General features: G+C 33.8%; 2 protein-coding genes across 2 annotated transcripts; both read right to left on the bottom strand.

Moving 5' to 3' along the window:
* Positions 1 to 356: 356 nt before the first annotated feature.
* On the bottom strand, positions 357 to 10,599 carry LOC132723357 (uncharacterized). Its single transcript, XM_060708054.1, has 8 exons — positions 10,581 to 10,599; positions 9,956 to 10,095; positions 3,988 to 4,483; positions 3,683 to 3,863; positions 2,762 to 3,283; positions 1,717 to 2,394; positions 1,118 to 1,327; positions 357 to 751 (listed from the first exon to the last, which is right to left on the bottom strand). The coding sequence occupies exons 3-8, from the start codon at positions 4,424 to 4,426 to the stop codon at positions 379 to 381; spliced, it is 2,403 nt and encodes an 800-aa protein (XP_060564037.1). The 5' UTR covers positions 4,427 to 4,483; positions 9,956 to 10,095; positions 10,581 to 10,599; the 3' UTR covers positions 357 to 378.
* Positions 10,600 to 16,013: 5,414 nt separating this feature from the next.
* On the bottom strand, positions 16,014 to 17,761 carry LOC132723356 (phospholipase A2 inhibitor-like). The gene is made up of 2 exons (XM_060708053.1): positions 17,704 to 17,761; positions 16,014 to 17,423 (listed from the first exon to the last, which is right to left on the bottom strand). The coding sequence occupies exons 1-2, from the start codon at positions 17,719 to 17,721 to the stop codon at positions 16,050 to 16,052; spliced, it is 1,392 nt and encodes a 463-aa protein (XP_060564036.1). The 5' UTR covers positions 17,722 to 17,761; the 3' UTR covers positions 16,014 to 16,049.
* Positions 17,762 to 18,749: the final 988 nt, after the last annotated feature.

Here is an 18,749-nt window from a genome sequence, read left to right as displayed (position 1 = left end):
GTTACACTGACACTGTAATGGTTTTCATTAACATTATACGTGTAATATTTCTGTATATTTCTGTTTCTCTTTTAACAAAAGGTACACATAAAAGTTTGCAAGAATAATATATGTGTGATTAAACTGTTGTATTATACCTGAAGCAGCATATGTTTAATCCGATATAAATGCGTATCAAACTTGAAATTTACTCTTTCTCTGGCGTCAATAACCAACTTAAACAAAATCTTCCGTATTGCTTTAGCGATGCAATCATTCTATTATTAGAACATTGAGCAAAATAAATATCTTTAATTTCCATGTTGATTAAGTTTTTAAATAAATTATCCGGGCAATGTAGAAATGACACTACTAGATTCACTTACACACACTCTGTATTCAAAAGAAATATCTAATCATTAGAAATGCAAAAAACAAGTATTGCTTTAAACACCACCAAAACCACAGGAAAATGTTTAAAATACAACTAAAAATGGTGAGCTTATCCCTCTGTTTCATGTCGTCCTGTACTACAGCATTGTGGTGAAAACTCGTCGTCATGGCTATTTGATCATGTTGTTCCGAGTCACTTGAGCATTCATTATCATCACTTTCATACGTATCAGTATCACTTGCACTGTCGTCAGATTTCCGTGGACTTCCTGTATTATCACGTTCTTCTTTCTGTTCAGAAACAGCCTGCGCTACTTTATGGTCGTCGTCCATCGTTTTACTTTCTGAAATTGCCTCTATGTCTTGGTTAATGGCCGTACTTCAAAAGAAAAATTTGATTATTACTTAAAGAAGAAAGATATTATGTAAACCAAAGGATTAAACAAAATATGACTGATGCAAAGATGAACCTTAAAATGAAAGGGGAAAAGCTATATCTATTTTTCTCTCCCGTGGTATGTTATAGTACACTAATCCTCCTCAATATCACTATCCAGTATTCAGATTGGTTATCATGTCTAATTAAGTTGAAAAGAGCCTAGATTTAACATATAAAGGAAGACTGTTAGATATAAGCAGACTTTAACATGGAAATACAACGTATGTGAATGGAGATTATAGAATATTATCAACAGGTATATTTTTACAACTGTGTACGGTTTAGGTAAGAAAGGGTCCAACTTACCGGAGGCGACGAAGGCGACTTCTGTACCCTTCAATTTCAAGTACGTCTGCTTTCCAATCGGCATTAGATTGCGTGGGTGAAAGTTTTCCATCTGTTTTGTTTTCCGAAACTGCCCCTTTGCTAAAGATCTTGCTTTTGATTTCTGAAACTGCCTCTTTGCTTATGACCGTGCTTTTGTTTTCTGAAACTGCCTCTTGGTTAATGGCCGTGCTTCAAAAGAAAATTTTATTATTACTTAAAGAAGAAAGTTATTATATAAACCAAAGGATTAAACAATTATGACTGATGCAAAGATGAACCTTTAAATGAAAGGGAAAAAGCTATATATATTTTCTCTCTGTGGTATGTTATAGGGCTTAAATCCTCCTCAATATCACTGTCCAGAATTCAGATTGATTATCATGTCTATTCAAGTTGAAAAGAGTCTAGCATTTACATATAAAGGAAATCTGTTCTATAAGCAGACTTTAACATGGAAGTAACAAATACAATGTATGTAAATGGAGGAGGTAAGAAATCGTGTTATTATAAAATATAATCAACGGCTTTAAAAAAATGTATGACTGTGTACGGTTTAGGTAAGAAAGGGTCCAACTTACTGGAGACGACGAAGGCGACTTCTGTACCCTTCCATTTCAAGTACGTCTTTTTTCCATTCGGCATTTAATTCCGTGGGGGGCAATTTTCCATCTGTTTTGTTTTCCGAAACTGCCTCTTTGCCAATGACCGTGCTTTTGGTTTCTGAAACTTCCTCTTTGCTAATGCCTGTGCTTTTGTTTTCTGAAACAGCCTCTTTGCTAATGCCTGTGCTTTTGTTTTCTGAAACTGCCTCTTTGCTAATGACCAAGCTTTTGTTTTCAGAAACTGCCTCTTTGCTAATGCCCGTGCTTTTGTTTTCTGAAACTGCCTCTTTGCTAATGCCCGTGCTTTTGTTTTCTGAAACTGCCTCTTTGCTAATGACCATGCTTTTCTTTTCTGAAACTGCCTCTTTGCTATTGCCCATGCTTTTCTTTTCTGAAACTGCCTCTTTGCTATTGCCCGTGCTTTTGTTTTCTGAAACTGCCTCTTTGCTAATGACCGTGCTTTTCTTTTCTGAACCTGCCTCTTTGCTAATGCCCGTGCTTTTGTTTTCTGAAACTGCCTCTTTGCTAATGACCATGCTTTTCTTTTCTGAAACTGCCTCTTTGCTATTGCCCATGCTTTTGTTTTCTGAAACTGCCTCTTTGCTAATGCCCGTGCTTTCGTTTACTGGAACTGCCTCTTTGAAAATGTCCGAGCTTCAAAAGAAAAATTGATTATTACTTGTAGAAGAAAGTTATTATATAAACCAAAGGATTAAACATACATGACTGATGCAAAAAATGAACCTTAAAATGAAAGGGAAATAGCTACATGTATTTTCCCTCCCATGGTATGTTATAATATGCAAATCCTCCTCAGTATCACTGTACAGAATTCAAATTGATTATCATGTTTATTCAAGATGAAAAGAGTCTAGAATTTACATATAAAGGAAATCTGTTCCATAACTTAACATGGAAGTAAGAAATACAATGTATAAGAAAACGTGTCGTTATAGAATATAATAAACAGATATACTTTTGACAACTGTGTACGGTTCAGGTAAGAAAGGGTCCAACTTACCGGAGGCGACGAAGGCGACTTCTGTACCCTTCCAAATCAAGTACGTCTGTTTTCCGTTCGGCATTAAATTCCGCGGATGAAAGTTTTCCATCTGATTTGTTTTCCGACACTGCTTCTTTGTTAATGATCGTGCCTTTGTTTTCTGAAACTGCCTCTTTGCTAAAGACCGTGCTTTTGGTTTCTGAAACTGCCTCTTTGCTAATGACCATGCTTTTGGTTTCTGAAACTGCCTCTTTGCTAATCCCCGTGCTTTTGTTTTCTGAAACTGCCTCTTTGCTAATGACCATGCTTTTGTTTTCTGAAACTGCCTCTTTGCTAATGACCGTGCTTTTGTTTTCTGAAACTGCCTCTTTGCTAATGACCGTGCTTTTGTTTTCTGAAACTGCCTCTTTGCTAATGCCCGTGCTTTTGTTTTCTGAAACTGCCTCTTTGCTAATGACCGTGCTTCTGTTTTCTGAAACTGCCGCTTTGCTAATGCCCGTGCTTTCGTTTTCTGGAACTGCCTCTTTGCTAATGGACGTGCTTTTGTTTTAAAAGAAGACAAATTTGAATATTACTTCTAGAAGAAAGTTATTATGTAAACCAAAGGATTAAAGCAATCATAACTGATGCAAAGAATGCACCTTTAAATGAAAGGGAAAAAGCTACCCGTGGTATGTTATAGCGCTCAAATCCTCCTCAACATCACTATCTAGCATTTAAATTGGTTATCATGTCTATTCAAGTTGAAAAGAGACTAGATTTTACATACACGTATAAAGGAAATCTGTTCTATATAAGCAGCCTTTTACTTAACATGGAAGTAAGCAATACAATGTATGTGAATGGATGAGGTAATACAACGTGTCATAATATAGAATATAATCAACAGGTATATTTTGACAACTGTGTACGGTTCAGGTAAGAAAGGGTCCAACTTACCGGAGACGACGAAGGCGACTTCTGTACCCTTCCATTTCAAGTACGTCTGTTTTCCAATCGGCATTTAATTCCGTGGGTGAAGGTTTTCCATCTGTTGTGATTGCTGCTTTTGTGACAGACACATTATTCGGGTCATGATATTCTTCTCCCTTAAAATCTTCAGTCTTACTATCAGAGTATTCTGAAAGAAACAATTTCCACATACTATTATGTCTCAAATGTAGCCAAGACAGGGATGTACTTCATTTCAATAAGTAAGACTTACAACACCATAATGATATTAAACTAAGACTTAAACTACTTACCTTGGCGAACATTTGTTATCAGTCCTGGCCGTTTTGAAGGTTTTGGAAATGGCACAGGGGACCATGGTTTTGGATTCCCTGTATCTCTGCCAACAGGCAGTGGGTAACTGTAAGTCGGCCTTGTCACATTTGGCCGCTTAGTGGTTTCTTCAAGGGATTTTGCAAATGACGTCATGTCAACTTCCCTTAAAGAACTTTTCGTACCTTTTTCAGATTCGTCATTTACACGATTGTCTAAAATTACTGGTCTTTGGTACGGTGTTGCAGCTCTAAACCTTCGAACAGGTACTTGAACATCTTTAAAGTTTGCCATTCTACGTATGCTATTCTGGGTCCTAGATCCAACATCGTCTTTACTCTGTGATGTTTGTACTTGGACAGCGTCCTGTGACTTTAAAGACGTATTGTTTAAAGTCGTGTTAGAAACTATCGGTAGCATCGTTCTTTCTAAAGTTCCCTCGTTTGCCTTTATCTTCTTGTTTCCTTGACACTTTTTCTGGAAAAAAAGAAAAGAAAAATTATCTAGCCTTTAACAGAATACATTTAATTTTCGATCATAAAGAGCTAACGGTATACAGAAGAAAGTTTTATTTTGGAACCCCACTGAGGTCAAAAAGCCTAAAAACAAAAAAATGATTTCTTATATAAATCAAATGGGGCACTAATATACATATAAAATATAAACAAAAAGATAAGGAAGAAATTATCTAAATAAATATATACATAGTTTCTTAGACATATTTCACTGAAAAGCGTTGCAATGTTTTTCAATGTTAGGTCATTTTTCACAATTAAATTAATTATTATGGAAAAAACGGTGTGAGCTTATGATCTGTTATTATGCACACAAGTTTTTTAGTTTAGACCACCATCAAGAGAGAATAGATGAAATGGAAGATTTAACTAAACAGTATGCAAATACTGCAAGATTTATTTTTCGCGTATTATATTAAAGATATTCTCTACCGAAAAAAGCCACACGAACATACGATACGACATTTGAGAAGGGAACCATGTGAAAGTTGTTGAAACTGTTGAAAACTTAGATTTATCAAGTCGGTGATGGACGTCAGTGGTTAAAGCAAGGTACCTTTCAACCATTTCATGCCGATATTACATTTTTGTTACACTATATAGAGGATATTGAATGAGTGTAGTTTCAATCCTGAATTTATTCAACGTGTTCAATAAAGTCAATAATGTACCTACTATAGAATTTAATTTTCTATTTATGACATACCCAAAATAAAGACTGTATAAAATCAGGACTGTATAAAATGAAGACTGTATAAAGTGCAAAGAATCATTTTTAATTGATGCGCCTATTGCACGGTGGATGAACTACATTTCATAATGATTTGCCACCTCATTGAATAATAAAAACACGATAAAACGTGCCGTAACTTCCGCAAGAAGCACACTGGCAGAAACAAAGGTTATCAGAAGAACTCTAGGACACCTTCAGAGTTATCAGAAGAACTCGAGTACATTTGAAAAATCGGGCATAAATTTGTTAGCCGGGGCTTTATATTTGCAACTTTCCTTGATAATTAGGCAAGGAAGAAGATCAGGAATGAACAGGTCAATATGTACGCATGAGCAAATAATTTGGAAATTTTACTCAAAACTAACAGATTTTAAACAATAGGCGATGAAAAATGGACTATAAAGTGTTTTTACCAGATATCACTTGCTTTACTAGCCTCGCTGACAAGGTGTTAGAATTTCAGTTACTGTAGTTTTAAAATAAATTTAAGATTGTAGGTTCGAATGAAATTATTTTTTTATGTTTTCTGGTATGACTTTAATTTTATTTTTGCAAAACTTGACCAATATGTGTCATGCATGCGTAACAGTCGTACATATTGAAATTAATGAAATGAAAAAAAATGCATTTATCAAAATAATGAAATAAAAAGGCTAAAATGAAAGATACGATTTATCAACACATGCTTCAAATATAATTAAAAGAATATAATATATCATTAAAAGACAAACTCCAAAAAGGGTGTGTCTAAGGTACGAACTTTCAACTACGTGGTCGCAATTCCTTCGTACTTAGTTACCACTAGGCCATCGAGCAGATTTCATTGGTTTAATATCGAGATCTGTCCTATTATTCATATCCTAAAGCGTAAAATTTCGTAAATCATAATAAATTACGGAAACTAACAAAAAAAAATTCCCCGGTCAATATTGCAAAACAATTACACAAATGACTTCACGCCAAAATATATGCATGCACGTGCAATACCATTTTTACTGAGTCGCAAAATCGGCACATCAGGTATGTGATAAGTATATATTTCATTTTATCCAAGAAATTAAGAATCGTATTCTTCACAATATTGTTTTTCTTTATGAAAGATTTTTTCTAAAGCAAGTATTATTCCAGTATGTGTATGTGCATATAATTATTATTAAAAGAAAATTGTGCTATTTTTCAACATTGGTTTATATTGTACCAGTATTATATATATATATATATATATATATATATATATATATATATATATATATATATATATATATATATATATATATATATATATATATATATATATATATATATATATATATATATATATATATATAAATAAAACAAAAAACACAGTCCATGAGTTAACTTATTTAATTATTTGCCAACCGGTTTCTCTTATGATCATCAGGGCAAAAGATCATAAGAGAAACCGGTTGGCAAATAATTAAATAAGTTAACTCATGGACTGTGTTTTTTGTTTTAGATTTGATAAAAACGAAGTAACAAACCATTACTTAAACTGAGTTCAAGGATTTCCGTTGCGTTCTGAATTACTGACTTACTAAATCTGTTCGAACACTAAGTATTTTCTAAAACAAATCTACCAAAAAGTGTACATTCTAGAAGTACTTAGTTCAGATTAACGCCATTTATATCCAGTAAATTCAAATTTCTGGCAAAAACATCTTTCTCCTTATGTTAAAAACACCAGATATCGGATTTAATAAATTAATTTTAATGTGAACTTTGTAAATCTGGCATAGTGGAAATTGTTTAGAGACAATGCTTCTTTCAGACTACATTATTTTGATACAATCATGACATGAGGATATCACCAAGAGGGAACATCGGTTTACAAAGAGAAAGTGTAGCGTCGGACATTCATGTTATATGGACGTATACTTTCAGTGTACAGTATAGTCATTTCACACACATTTGTTTAGTATAATTAAAACACAATATCATGAGATGTAGCACAAAATATTCAGTTTACATGCTTTTGGAGATTGAACATTAACAATATTTAGTACTAAAGTAAGCTTAGCTATTATAAAGCATTTGCATATAGAAAGTCACTTAGTGGATTTTAAACTTAATAATATGCTGTAATAAAATTCCATGAGAACAGCTGACAGAGCTCCAGATAGCGTGCGTATCTGCGTAAAATACGCATAGAAAATCTAAAATACGCATCACTTTCAAAATCCATGCGTCAAAGTTACGCACAACAAAATGAAAATACGCTTGTATGTCAAAATTTAAGCGTGAAAGAATAGACGTCGAAACATTTGATATTTAGAAAGAGGATATTTTTAGCATAAAAATCAATATATTTCCATTTTATTGCTTTGAAAACTAAAAATTCTGTTGTCAACATCGCATGTTAAAAACGAAAGTAACAGGAAGTACAGAAGGGAGTCGATAACTCTCGTAAGATCAACCTGTGAAATTAGCCAGCTAATCATCTTAGGATTAAACATAGTATTGTTTGTTTAGGCATCTATTGACATGCTTATGCCTCAATATTATAACAAAAATATATTTTAATTTCTTTCACTTTTGTTGTTGGAACAAAAAAGACATGTTTTTCACCTGCAGTTTTGTACTCAATATTTTCGTACCTAGTATACAGTTAGTATACGGACAATTTTCTCTCAGACCAAAGCCTTTTTAAGGAAAGATAAAAAAAATCTTGTTTATTTTTCTTTAATTCTAATTTCAACTATAATTGTTTAAACTGGAGTACATGATAAGGTACATGCCAGCAGAAGTAAAGAAAGAAAATATTGACTCCTAGAATATAAAATAATTTCAGGGCTTCCACTAGTGGAAGTTTGGGAGTCATTTACTCCTTCATTTTGGCTTGTGACTTCCAAAATCTAATACTTTTCCTTCTTTGCCTATAAAATGTGACTTCCAATATCAGAGATTTTGAAGTCTGACTTCCAAATTTTGAAAATGGAAGCCCTGATAATTTTGCTGTGTAATTACACTGGAAGTCTGACTTTACAGAGCATGTTTTGTACTGTTTCACATTAAATCAGTATCTTATCTGTAAAAGTTTTTCTAAAAAAAGAAAACAAACAAACAAAAACAATATTGTAAGATTAATTTGTTTATAAAAAATGCAAAATGCTTTTTTGACAGATTTTACCCCTCAAGTTTTTCAGAATTTGCATTTTACTCCTCACTCTAGATTTTGAGGGGTAAAAACCCCTTGGCCAAAAAAATTATCTGGAGCTCTGCAGCTGTAAAACAATGTTTCATGATAGAATAAACAATATCAATATTAAATATAACAAGGCCAGATTTATACAATTTAGTAGTTCAATCGATGCTTTGTAAATTGTAGCATAATATAAATATTTACCTAAACCTATTAATTCAGACTTTTTTTCAGTACTTAATAATTGAATCAGTTTGAACATACTTGATCTTCTGTTGTAGTATTGTTTAATGTAAAGAGAACGTATATTAGAATAACTATCACATACACATGTAAAATGGAATTCATCTTCTATATCATTACTAGCACAGAGCTGACATATGCATTCGAGGTATTTTATTAGCACCATATCTACCTGTTTCAATCCGAAGTTTATGTGACGGTAATCTAAATCTTGCTAAGCAATTTCTACATGTATACTCAACATCAGTAATTCCGCGTCATCATTTATCTCACGGTAATGCCATATTTTCATTTGACCATTGTTATAATTGGTCAGAATTTACATATTTTATTCAAAAACCTTAACAACAAAGCTTTTGTGCAAAATAATTTAAATCTATAGATTTTTACATAAAACTGAACAACATTTTACAAACTTCTGCAAAAAACAACAATATTCCATTAAATTTGTGCATACGTCTGAAACAATCATCATTTTCTAAATGTTCCTGTTTGTTAAAAAAATAAATTTTGAGTTACAAAGTAAAAATACTTTTAATTTTTATAATTATGCAAAATAACTTAAAGAAATTTTAACTGTAACATGAAAAAACTGAAATAAAACACCATTACCGCGAGGTAAATGATGACATACTGTTTTCAAAATGGCCGACACACGGTTTACATCTGACAAATTAAAACTAATTTTGATTGAATATATTGTTGTTTCCTTGTGCCATATAGCAGAAAAATGACTAAATGATACAGTTTATGACAGTTTTTGTAGTGTAAATTTATTGTTTGTGTTCTTTAGTTTACTGTTTTAAAGTGTTAAGTACTGTGAACTAAGAGGAGCACAGTATATAAGTTTTGTTATGGATAATAGATTTAACTATTTATAAGCATCTACATGTATTATCATAGAATGTATACGGCGTTTCTCTCCACATTACAGTATATGTGACATAAGTTTGGCTTTAAGTAATAATGTTAATTTCTGATCACAGTAAATTATTATTGACATATTTTACCAAACGACATGTATAAATGATGTATCTAATCGTTGAAATACTAATAATGCAGCTTTCTTCTTCGACGTTTCAATACGACTTATATTAACTTTTTTTTTATCATGTGAGACTAGGCCTATGTTAAAATAACTAGTTAGCGCATTAACGGTAGCGTCAACACAGGACTACAGTACTGTACACTATATTTGTGTGATACCATCATGATCTAGCAATTTCTTCTAGGAAAAGAACTACAAACATATGTATAAAAACATATACTACAGTATACAGAAAAGTCGCAATACTTACCGATTTTCACCGAGAGATAATTGTTTGTTGATGTGCTGCCATAACCGCAAGATGAACTGCTGACGTCGTCCCTAAGAATAATGTGTGACGTCATAATACACATTTATATTTGTGACGTCACGCCGCTTTTACAATGAAAACTGAAAAAAAATTAAAACACTACACAGTAAGCTGGTTAAAAATTATTATACTTATAGTCTGTCCCATTAAAATGGAAACAAACTTTTGCCTGGTATGAATTAACAAAACGACGTTGAATAAAAAATAAAACTTTTTTATAAACTAAAAAAGTCACCCTCGAGATTTTTCAGGATTTTTATCAAAGTGTCTACTTTTCTTGTAAAAGCAAAGTTTAATTTCTCTACGGCAAGTCTCTGTTGTTTATTTTCCGTAGCCATAGGCTATCCGAAGTACTCTTCATTTGAAGATGAACGGGAGAAAGCACGCGTCATGTTTCTAAAATGTACATATATGATGTTGTCGGGGTCGTTTCATGAATATTTTACAAAGCTGGATCTACAAGATGTAACAGTTTAGTTGTAATGCATGATGGAAAAATTTAAAAAATGATAATAAGCAACAAAAACATCGAGTCACATGGAGAAGATCTAGAAATTGCACTTACTTTTAAGCTGAAAAGAATCCCTATGAATTTCAAAATAGATCTTTCTAATCGTCACGACAAATTGGTTGAAATTCGCATTCTGAAGAATCCTTCATTGCCAGTTTATCCAGTTCCTTAGATCCCATTTGTTACTTCAAAATTCCTGAATGACATGTCTCAATCTCTAAACTGTTAATCCGTCTCATTTTTAAAACATTGTTCCATTTGTGGAGTTATCTGGGTTAGCAAACGAAATATGTAAATGAAACATATCATAATTCAGTATGTTCCAAATCCATAATTCAAGAACGCCCTCAACATCAATTCTCAATGTGAAAAAAACTGTATTACGTCAGCAACAATTTACGAAATATATGACGTAACAAAAATGTCTCGCGCTTTTTATGGATGATTCCAGTTGCGGCATTGACAGAGGGCGGTAAGGCATGTGTACTGCAGTAACCTCATACAGATAATTTTAAGCGTTGAGATAAATTTGTATTGATGGCATTTAACATAATTTTTGTATACCCAAATTTTGCAAAAACTGTTAAAATTACACCTTCAATTCATATACTGTATTAACAATAAAATTTTTGATAACATTCTACACTTAATAACATGAACCAATAACAGTTAATCCACATATAACCTTCGTTTTGATTTTATGTTTTTAAACTATTTTAAATATTTCTCAGAAATGATTTCCCTATATATTATCTCGTTATTCAAGACTTCTGTAAATACTACTCTTTTAGAGCTAGCTACAAAATATACAATACGCGGTATTTTTTCTCTCGCGACGTCACTCGGTGTTTCTTTTTGACTCGATCTCCCCTCCATATTAACATAATATGTAACACTTTGAGTCTACAAAAAAAACACACTTGTGACTTAATGCCCCTTATTCACGCCTGGTAAATGATAGAGCTACCTCTTTCGGAGGTATATTTCGGAGGTATACGGTAAATCGCTCTATCGCTACTTCCGAGATAGTGCATGTCGCTAAAATCAAGTGTCAAGTGTTTTCATTTTTTATATATTTTGTAAACTCTACACCAAATATCGAAATTCGGAGAATGCTATGCCATGTAGTTTTGATTAAAGTTTCCAGAAAAAACGTTAAGTTGTTATAGCGAGCTCGACGAGCTGGCCCGAAGGGCCTGCTCGCAAAGCGAGCTTTACGGTAACGCGAGTACCTGCTAAGTGATGGTTTTGAAAACTTTCGTCCGAAGTACCGAATTGGACACATCGCAACTTTTCGAATTTAAAGAAAACGATAAAAACTGAGGAATTCTGACTGAAAACGGATGTGTAGACTTGTCACCCGCGCACGTCTATGGGAACCATTATTGGACAGGGAACCAGAATAACGGAAGCTGTGTATAAAATATCGAATGACAGTTTTAAAACGGAAAATGTAAAATGAAAATTGAAGGCGCCATTTTGTTTGAAAAATCTGATAAATTAAAACAATTTTTTGTCGAATTTTGTTGTGAAAACTATCTAGAATGAAAGAAAATGTTCCAACTAAGAAAATGAATCCAAACACCAATATCTTTTATTCAGTCGTTAACGCTGTACAGACGTTTAAAGTATTGTTTACGTGACGTCACAATGTAGCGCCAAACAGCACGTGCAAAACAATCAAATCAAGTACGCTATTTTAATGTCGCAAACGTTTTAAGTTTAACATTTATTTCACTTTTAATAATCTTTATTTCGCTTGAAAAATTATAGAGTGAAATAAAATAAACAAACAAAGTTTTATCAACGTTTTCAAAACTCGTTATTCATTTAACGACAGGGGCGGAGCCATATTTAACACAGTACGTGTGACGTCACAGCACTCGTCACTGCATTTGAAATAAAAATGAGCGATTATTTCATACTATTTCACGTTAAAAGTACATCGAGCTCGCTTTGAGGCTTTGCCTTTTTCATATTAATTGGCGGCGTTTCAAAGAGTAATCAAATTTTTATCATGACCGAGTACACTTCACGCTAATTGTGAGACGAGCCCTAAATGACGTCAGTATGGGCGCCGCCATTTTGAAATGGACGTCACGTCAGGTTACAACCAAAGGGACCCGGCACAGTGTTTGGATAGTGTAAAAAAGTAATTATTGAAGAAGAAAAAATATAGTTTATATATAATATTACATATAAACTATATTTTTTTCTTTCTAAAATTACTTTTTTTACACAATCCCATCACCGTGCCGGGTGCCTATGGTTACAATGTAAGTCAACGGGAAAAATATAATTTTAACATTTTGACCATATTACTGACTTTATGGAAAAAAAAACGGAAAAACGTGCCTAGAGATATTGACGTCAGGGTTAACATGACATTAATTTAAATTATTTAACTGTTATATTTAAAAAAAAATGGAATATTCAAATTTGGTGGGACAAACTATAGTACGTATATAAATCGCGCGACCGTGCCGCGCCTGACCAATTTAATTTTGCAAATACGTACTATAATAAACTTTAACCTATACTATAAGAGGATATTCAAGTTTTTTTCTATAAATACAGGATTTATTTCCATCGTGTGGTATGAAAATAAATATTTCATGAGTGGCGATAGCCACGAGTGAAACGTGATAATTTTCATTCCACAAGATGAAAATTAATCCTGTATTCATAGAAAAAGAACTTGGATTTTCTGTTTATTATATAATTTTTTCCTTTTGATATTACAATTAGAAAGATTTCCCCTTAAATTTTGTGTAATGGCTGAATTTAGAAGAAAGTAGTCCGACAAAACACCAGTGAAAATACGGAAAATATGTTTCACTGCAGTGAAAAATATTTTTTTACAGTGAAAATACGTAAAATGGAAAAACGAATTTTATTTTATCAATATTACTCAATATCTTATTTATAAGAATATAATAAAATGTGTTATTCATCTGAAATGAGTACTGCAATTATATTGGATAAAAAAAAATTTCGAACAATAAGTGTACTTAAATATTAATAATCTAACCGTAAAAGAAAAGATTAAAAATCGAAAATGTTAAGATGTAAAAATTTTCATCCATTACCGATTTACAAGGAGTTAACTATGCTCACTTTTTAAGTAAAAAAGAAACAACACAAATGTGTCGAATGCTAAGATAAACGTGTATTTTTATTGATCAGATTTGTACTATTCTTGGCGTTAGGCCGTTCAGATGCGATACAATCAGTTGCTGAAAAACGCTATATAAATTAACATAGGACCGTCAAATTTGTGCTAATTCGTTTTTCTATTGTCTTCACATAGTCATCATGTATTGTTGCAGCTTTAAATTGCTGTACTTTCATTATCATAACAGAACTGTTAAATAAACATAAGTTTATTAATCAATCGTATGCGAACAGCATATGAGCCGCGTCACAACAAAACCAACATATAGTGGGTTTGCGACCAGCCTGGATCCCAGACCAGCCTGCGCCTCCGCGCAGTCTGATCAGGATCCATGCTGTTCGCTATCAGTTTCTCTACTTGTAATAGGGTTTGTAAGCGAACAGCATGGATCATGATCAGACTGCAAACGCACTATGTTGATTTTGTCATGGCACGGCTCAGTTATTGATTAAACAATAAGATTTTATATGCATATATAAAAAGTATGTAACAAAGATACATACATAGTCTACATATTTGTTAAAATTGAGAAATTCGGCTTTGATATCTCACATTATGATAATGAAAATGTGAGATATGGTAATGGTTATATGATATCACAAAATACATGTATTTGAATTCAGTATTTTAAGTATCTAGTTTGTGTTTAAGAGAGTCTTTCTTCCTTCAAATGCTTTGATTAAATATTTTGCCAGTCTTTATAAAATATGCACATCACTGAAAGATAATAAATCAATGAATTTAATCATATTTGGCCTTGTTCTATACCAATGTTGTTTATACTGGATTCTAATGATACACTGGGCATTCTAAAATGAAATGGAATTCATCTTCTGTTGTTCGTGGAAGACATAATTTGCACTGGAATATTCCTATGCCTACCGTGTTCAACTTGCATGCAATGAGAAGACACTGGGCATTCTAAAATGAAATGGAATTCATCTTCTGTTGTTCGTGGAAGACATAATTTGCACTGGAATATTCCTATGCCTACCGTGTTCAACTTGCAGGCAATGAGAAGACAACCTTATTTTTGTAATTACATGTCTATATTTTTCATTTCGATCAATGTTAAATATTCTACCATTTCTGCTTGATAAATATTATTGAACAACATGATACAATAGCTACTTCGTGTACACACTCTCCATTCAGTAACGTACTTAGTATCTTCGTTTGAATAATGGTATAAATGGGTTAATATCTACCGAACGCGGATACATATGGTGGCTGATTTGTGCCATTCGTGTTTTAGCCCCGCGACCCCGCCAAGTGAAAAGTCGAGAATAAACAAGTTAAAACGGCGGGGTCGCGGGACGAAAACACGCTAATTAGTGGGGGCGCGGGGCGAAGTTTAATAAATAAAACTTAAAGATTTAAGAAATAAAACGGCGGGGTCGGAGGACGAAATCACGCTAATTAGCGGGGGCGCGGGGCGAACATAAATAAATAATTTTAACTTGTTAATTTTCGCTTGGCGGGGTCGCGGGTCGAAAACACGAATGGCACAAATCAGCAACCATAGATACAGCCATACTTCTCCAAACCCACATTCATCTAGTAGTTTCTTCACTTTGGCAGCCTAGTTTTGCTGCCCATTTCCAGCTGTTTGCAACATTGATTTATATATTCCAGACTATACTGTTCCGTTGTTCGTTGTGTAATAGCTTCAACCAAAATTTAACAATTCGAACTTTTCTGTTTAGAACTAATGGGTACCTACCTATGGTGGCTTAATTGGAACACATGTGTGCGTCGTGTTGTCGCTAGCGATAGCACGACAAAGCGCCAAACGGCGCGTTATTGGACTTTCGTCTTGTCGTCCTATCACTAACAATGCGCGTCAAACAGCGCGTTGTCGTGTGGCGTGTTGTGTGGCTCAAATCGACGGATTTGCTATTAGTATAAATATAAGCCAAGCGACAGGGCCACATCGCGCAGCACGACAATTAACTCGCCGTTGGGCGTTCTTCGCTAGCGATAGGACGACACGGCGACAGTGCAACAACGCGCCGTTTGGCTTGTTTCGCTATAGCGACTAGACGAAAAGGCGATAACGATATAGGTTGTGTTGTCGCTATCGACAACACAACCTATATCATTAACGGCGCGTTGTTGCACTGTCGTCCGGTCGCTGACGATGCGCGCCAAACGGCGCGTTGTCGTGCGTTGTGTTGTTGCGATGTCACATTGTCGCTCGGGGCACTGCTAGTTTTGGACGATTCGGCGCTACTTTTGCACAATTCCTGCGTTATTTTCACATTGCTGCGTTATGGGACAACCATGACCATGGTGTTATATTATACAGAAACTTCAGATTTTTATTTTTAATGATATAATATGACATATCAGAAACAGTTTGGGAGAACATTTAGAATGTAAGATTTGATTGTCATATTTGCGTTCACGCAGTCTCCTCTGAAGAATTTCTTCCCTGATTCTACATCACTTTTGGATAGCGAATTCAAAAATGCCATATTGTTGCAGTTACATTGAACAGGTGATCCTGTCAGATCTATCGCTGATCTTTCATTCGAGTGTAAAATTGCCGCCGGAACTGACGTAATATTCGTATGTTCAACATAAAGGTTCTTCAATGTTAAGCTTGTACTGAAAGCGTGAGGGTCTATGAAGATTAGAGGATTGTTACTGATGGTCAACTGGCGAAAGTTCTGCAATGACGACAATACACGACCATCTACTGAGGTTATCCTGTTATTACTGATAACAAGAGTAATAAGCTCAGGCATTTTGGACACTGCCAGTGGTATACTTGTAAATTCATTGTTTGAAAGGTAAAGATAATAAAGAGTGCAATTTTCCGGAACAGCCGATGAAGTAATGCTGTTCAGATAGTTAAAACTGAGATTAAGCGAGCGTATTCTTGGAAACACTAAGAAAACGTTTTCTGGAAAAGAAAACATGTTGTTGTTGTTGAAATAGGCAAGAGAAGCGTTGTGTAAGGGTTGCTTGCAAACAGTAAGAATGTGTGTCAAACTGTTCAGCATGTATATATTATGATTAAACCTAAACTGCTGTAGCTGAGGCAGACGACAAATTGCGTCAGGAACAGACTGAAGTTTAGAGTTGGAAATCTCAAGTTGAAAAAGCTTCCGGAGACCTTCAAAGCTGTTGGAAGGAAGAGTATGAAATGGAATGTAATCAATCCAAAGTGAGGTCAATTTTTGAAAACTTGAAAAGGATTGAGGCCAGATAGCTACCGAAGACATGTCAAGCCAAAATGTTTCCACCGTTTTCCCAAGGGATGACATCACCGTATCATCGATATATATAAAGTTATTACCAAGCAACCGTAGTGTATTAAGGTTTTTCACCATCGACAGGGCGTATGGGAGTACAGTAAGCCGGTTTTCTGAAAGCTCAATGGTCACTTTGCTGTCACCAAAATTTGCAAAAGCATTTCTAGATATATTGTGTATTCTATTCTTATTCAAATGGATTTCCACTGATTCTGGTGTTGCAGAAATGATGTTTCCAAAGGCGTTGTCAGGTATACTTTCGATAATGTTTCTTTGTAACAATATTTCAAGCTCTCGGTAATGCCTCTGTGAAAATTTGAGAACGGGAAAACTCGTCAAACGTTTGTAAGCACAGTCGATTCTAGAACTGTAACATCGACACGGTGAGGGCGCAGGACAAGGGTCAGTATCAATTATGAAACCGGCTGACATCACCACACACCAACACGACAATAGTGCACGCTGATAAATAAAGTGATATCTTTAAATAATATACATGTACATGTGATATGTGTATTTTGTTAAGCATTATATGTAACATATATGATTCATGATATTGACAAATATAATAATCATAAAACGTAAATTTCCAATGCCATGATATGTATTAAAATAGAGATCGATGACTTTTTTATACAATGTACATTAAATATTAACTTATGTGTTTAAGACCGAAAATTATGTTTAAAATATATAATAATTAAACATATATAACGTATGATGTTATACGAAACATAAATACCATTAGTAATGGGTACATGGTCAACTGTCCTTCACGTAAATTGAAACGGTCTGTAATAAACCAATGTTACGGTAAACTTATACATTTCATAAATAAATTTGAATGTATTAAGAGATATGTCAAATGTCCTAGCATAAAAACAACCTAAGTGTTAGAAAAAACGCTCTGTGTTTTTTTAATCAAACAATATTTCATGAAAAAACGAAAGAAAAATGTTAAAAGCCGGCATATAAGGTTTTGGAAGCCAGAACTAGAAAAGATACAACACAAGAAAGGTGAAATGACCAGTTTTTTATTCGTCAAAATCTATATGAACTTACCTTCAAAATAACAAAAATGTAATAAATTTGAAGCAATTTACTACAAGTCCGTTAAAAATCCGTTCTTATCTTTAAAATGTGACCCTTTATCTGTGGTGCACCATGTGTGTCACTCAACAGACCCTATATATAGTTCGCTATGGTTACTTGTTTTGATTCGTGTTACAATGTAGCGTTCATCTGCACTTTCAGTGCAAAATAATCTATCCTTAAATATTAAATAGGTGTATTTTAAGATTATTTTTTTGTAATTTTATAAATGCATGTGCCGCCGTTTCATGAAGAACAACATTTGAGGGCTGACTTGGTGGGGTTATGATTATTCCTCCAGTTTTTGACAGTATAAATGTTGTATAATCTTATAGTACTTGAAATCCTTCTTTTGTACATGTAAACAATACAGAATCACCAGCAAACAGTGATAATAAACAGTTTCAAATCTTCAATAGTGAAAACATCAGCACTTTCCTTGTATAATAGTCATACATATCATTGATAAAAATATATAAAAACGAAGGGAGATAATGGCTCTCGATTACGAATGCCTTACACTCTAAATCTCAGTGTTTTGATTCCAAACACATGTGAAAACACCTATCTGTAACAGTTTTAAAACATGTTGCGGTGTTTTCACAAAACACTGATGTTTCACACTAAAACACGGGTGTTTTCCTAGAAAACGTGTTTAGGTGTTTTGTCTGAAAACACCTAACACGTGTTTTGGGA

The sequence above is a fragment of the Ruditapes philippinarum genome, unplaced genomic scaffold (assembly GCF_026571515.1).
Source record: "Ruditapes philippinarum isolate M1 unplaced genomic scaffold, ASM2657151v2 ctg12623_1_1_1_1, whole genome shotgun sequence".
Classification (NCBI taxonomy): Eukaryota; Metazoa; Mollusca; class Bivalvia; order Venerida; family Veneridae; genus Ruditapes; species Ruditapes philippinarum.
Note: the sequence above shows the minus strand (reverse complement) of the source record. Positions and strands in the feature narration are given on the sequence as shown.

Excerpts from the sequence above, each read along its gene's own strand:
- LOC132723357 (XM_060708054.1), bottom strand. The coding sequence starts at position 4,426 with ATGCTACCGATAGTTTCTAACACGACTTTAAACAATACGTCTTTAAAG. Across the intron at positions 1,328-1,716 it reads AGTCGCCTTCGTCGTCTCCA|CACGGCCATTAACCAAGAGG; the intron begins GTAAGTTGGACC and ends TTTCTTTTGAAG. Across the intron at positions 752-1,117 it reads AGTCGCCTTCGTCGCCTCCG|TACGGCCATTAACCAAGACA; the intron begins GTAAGTTGGACC and ends TTTCTTTTGAAG.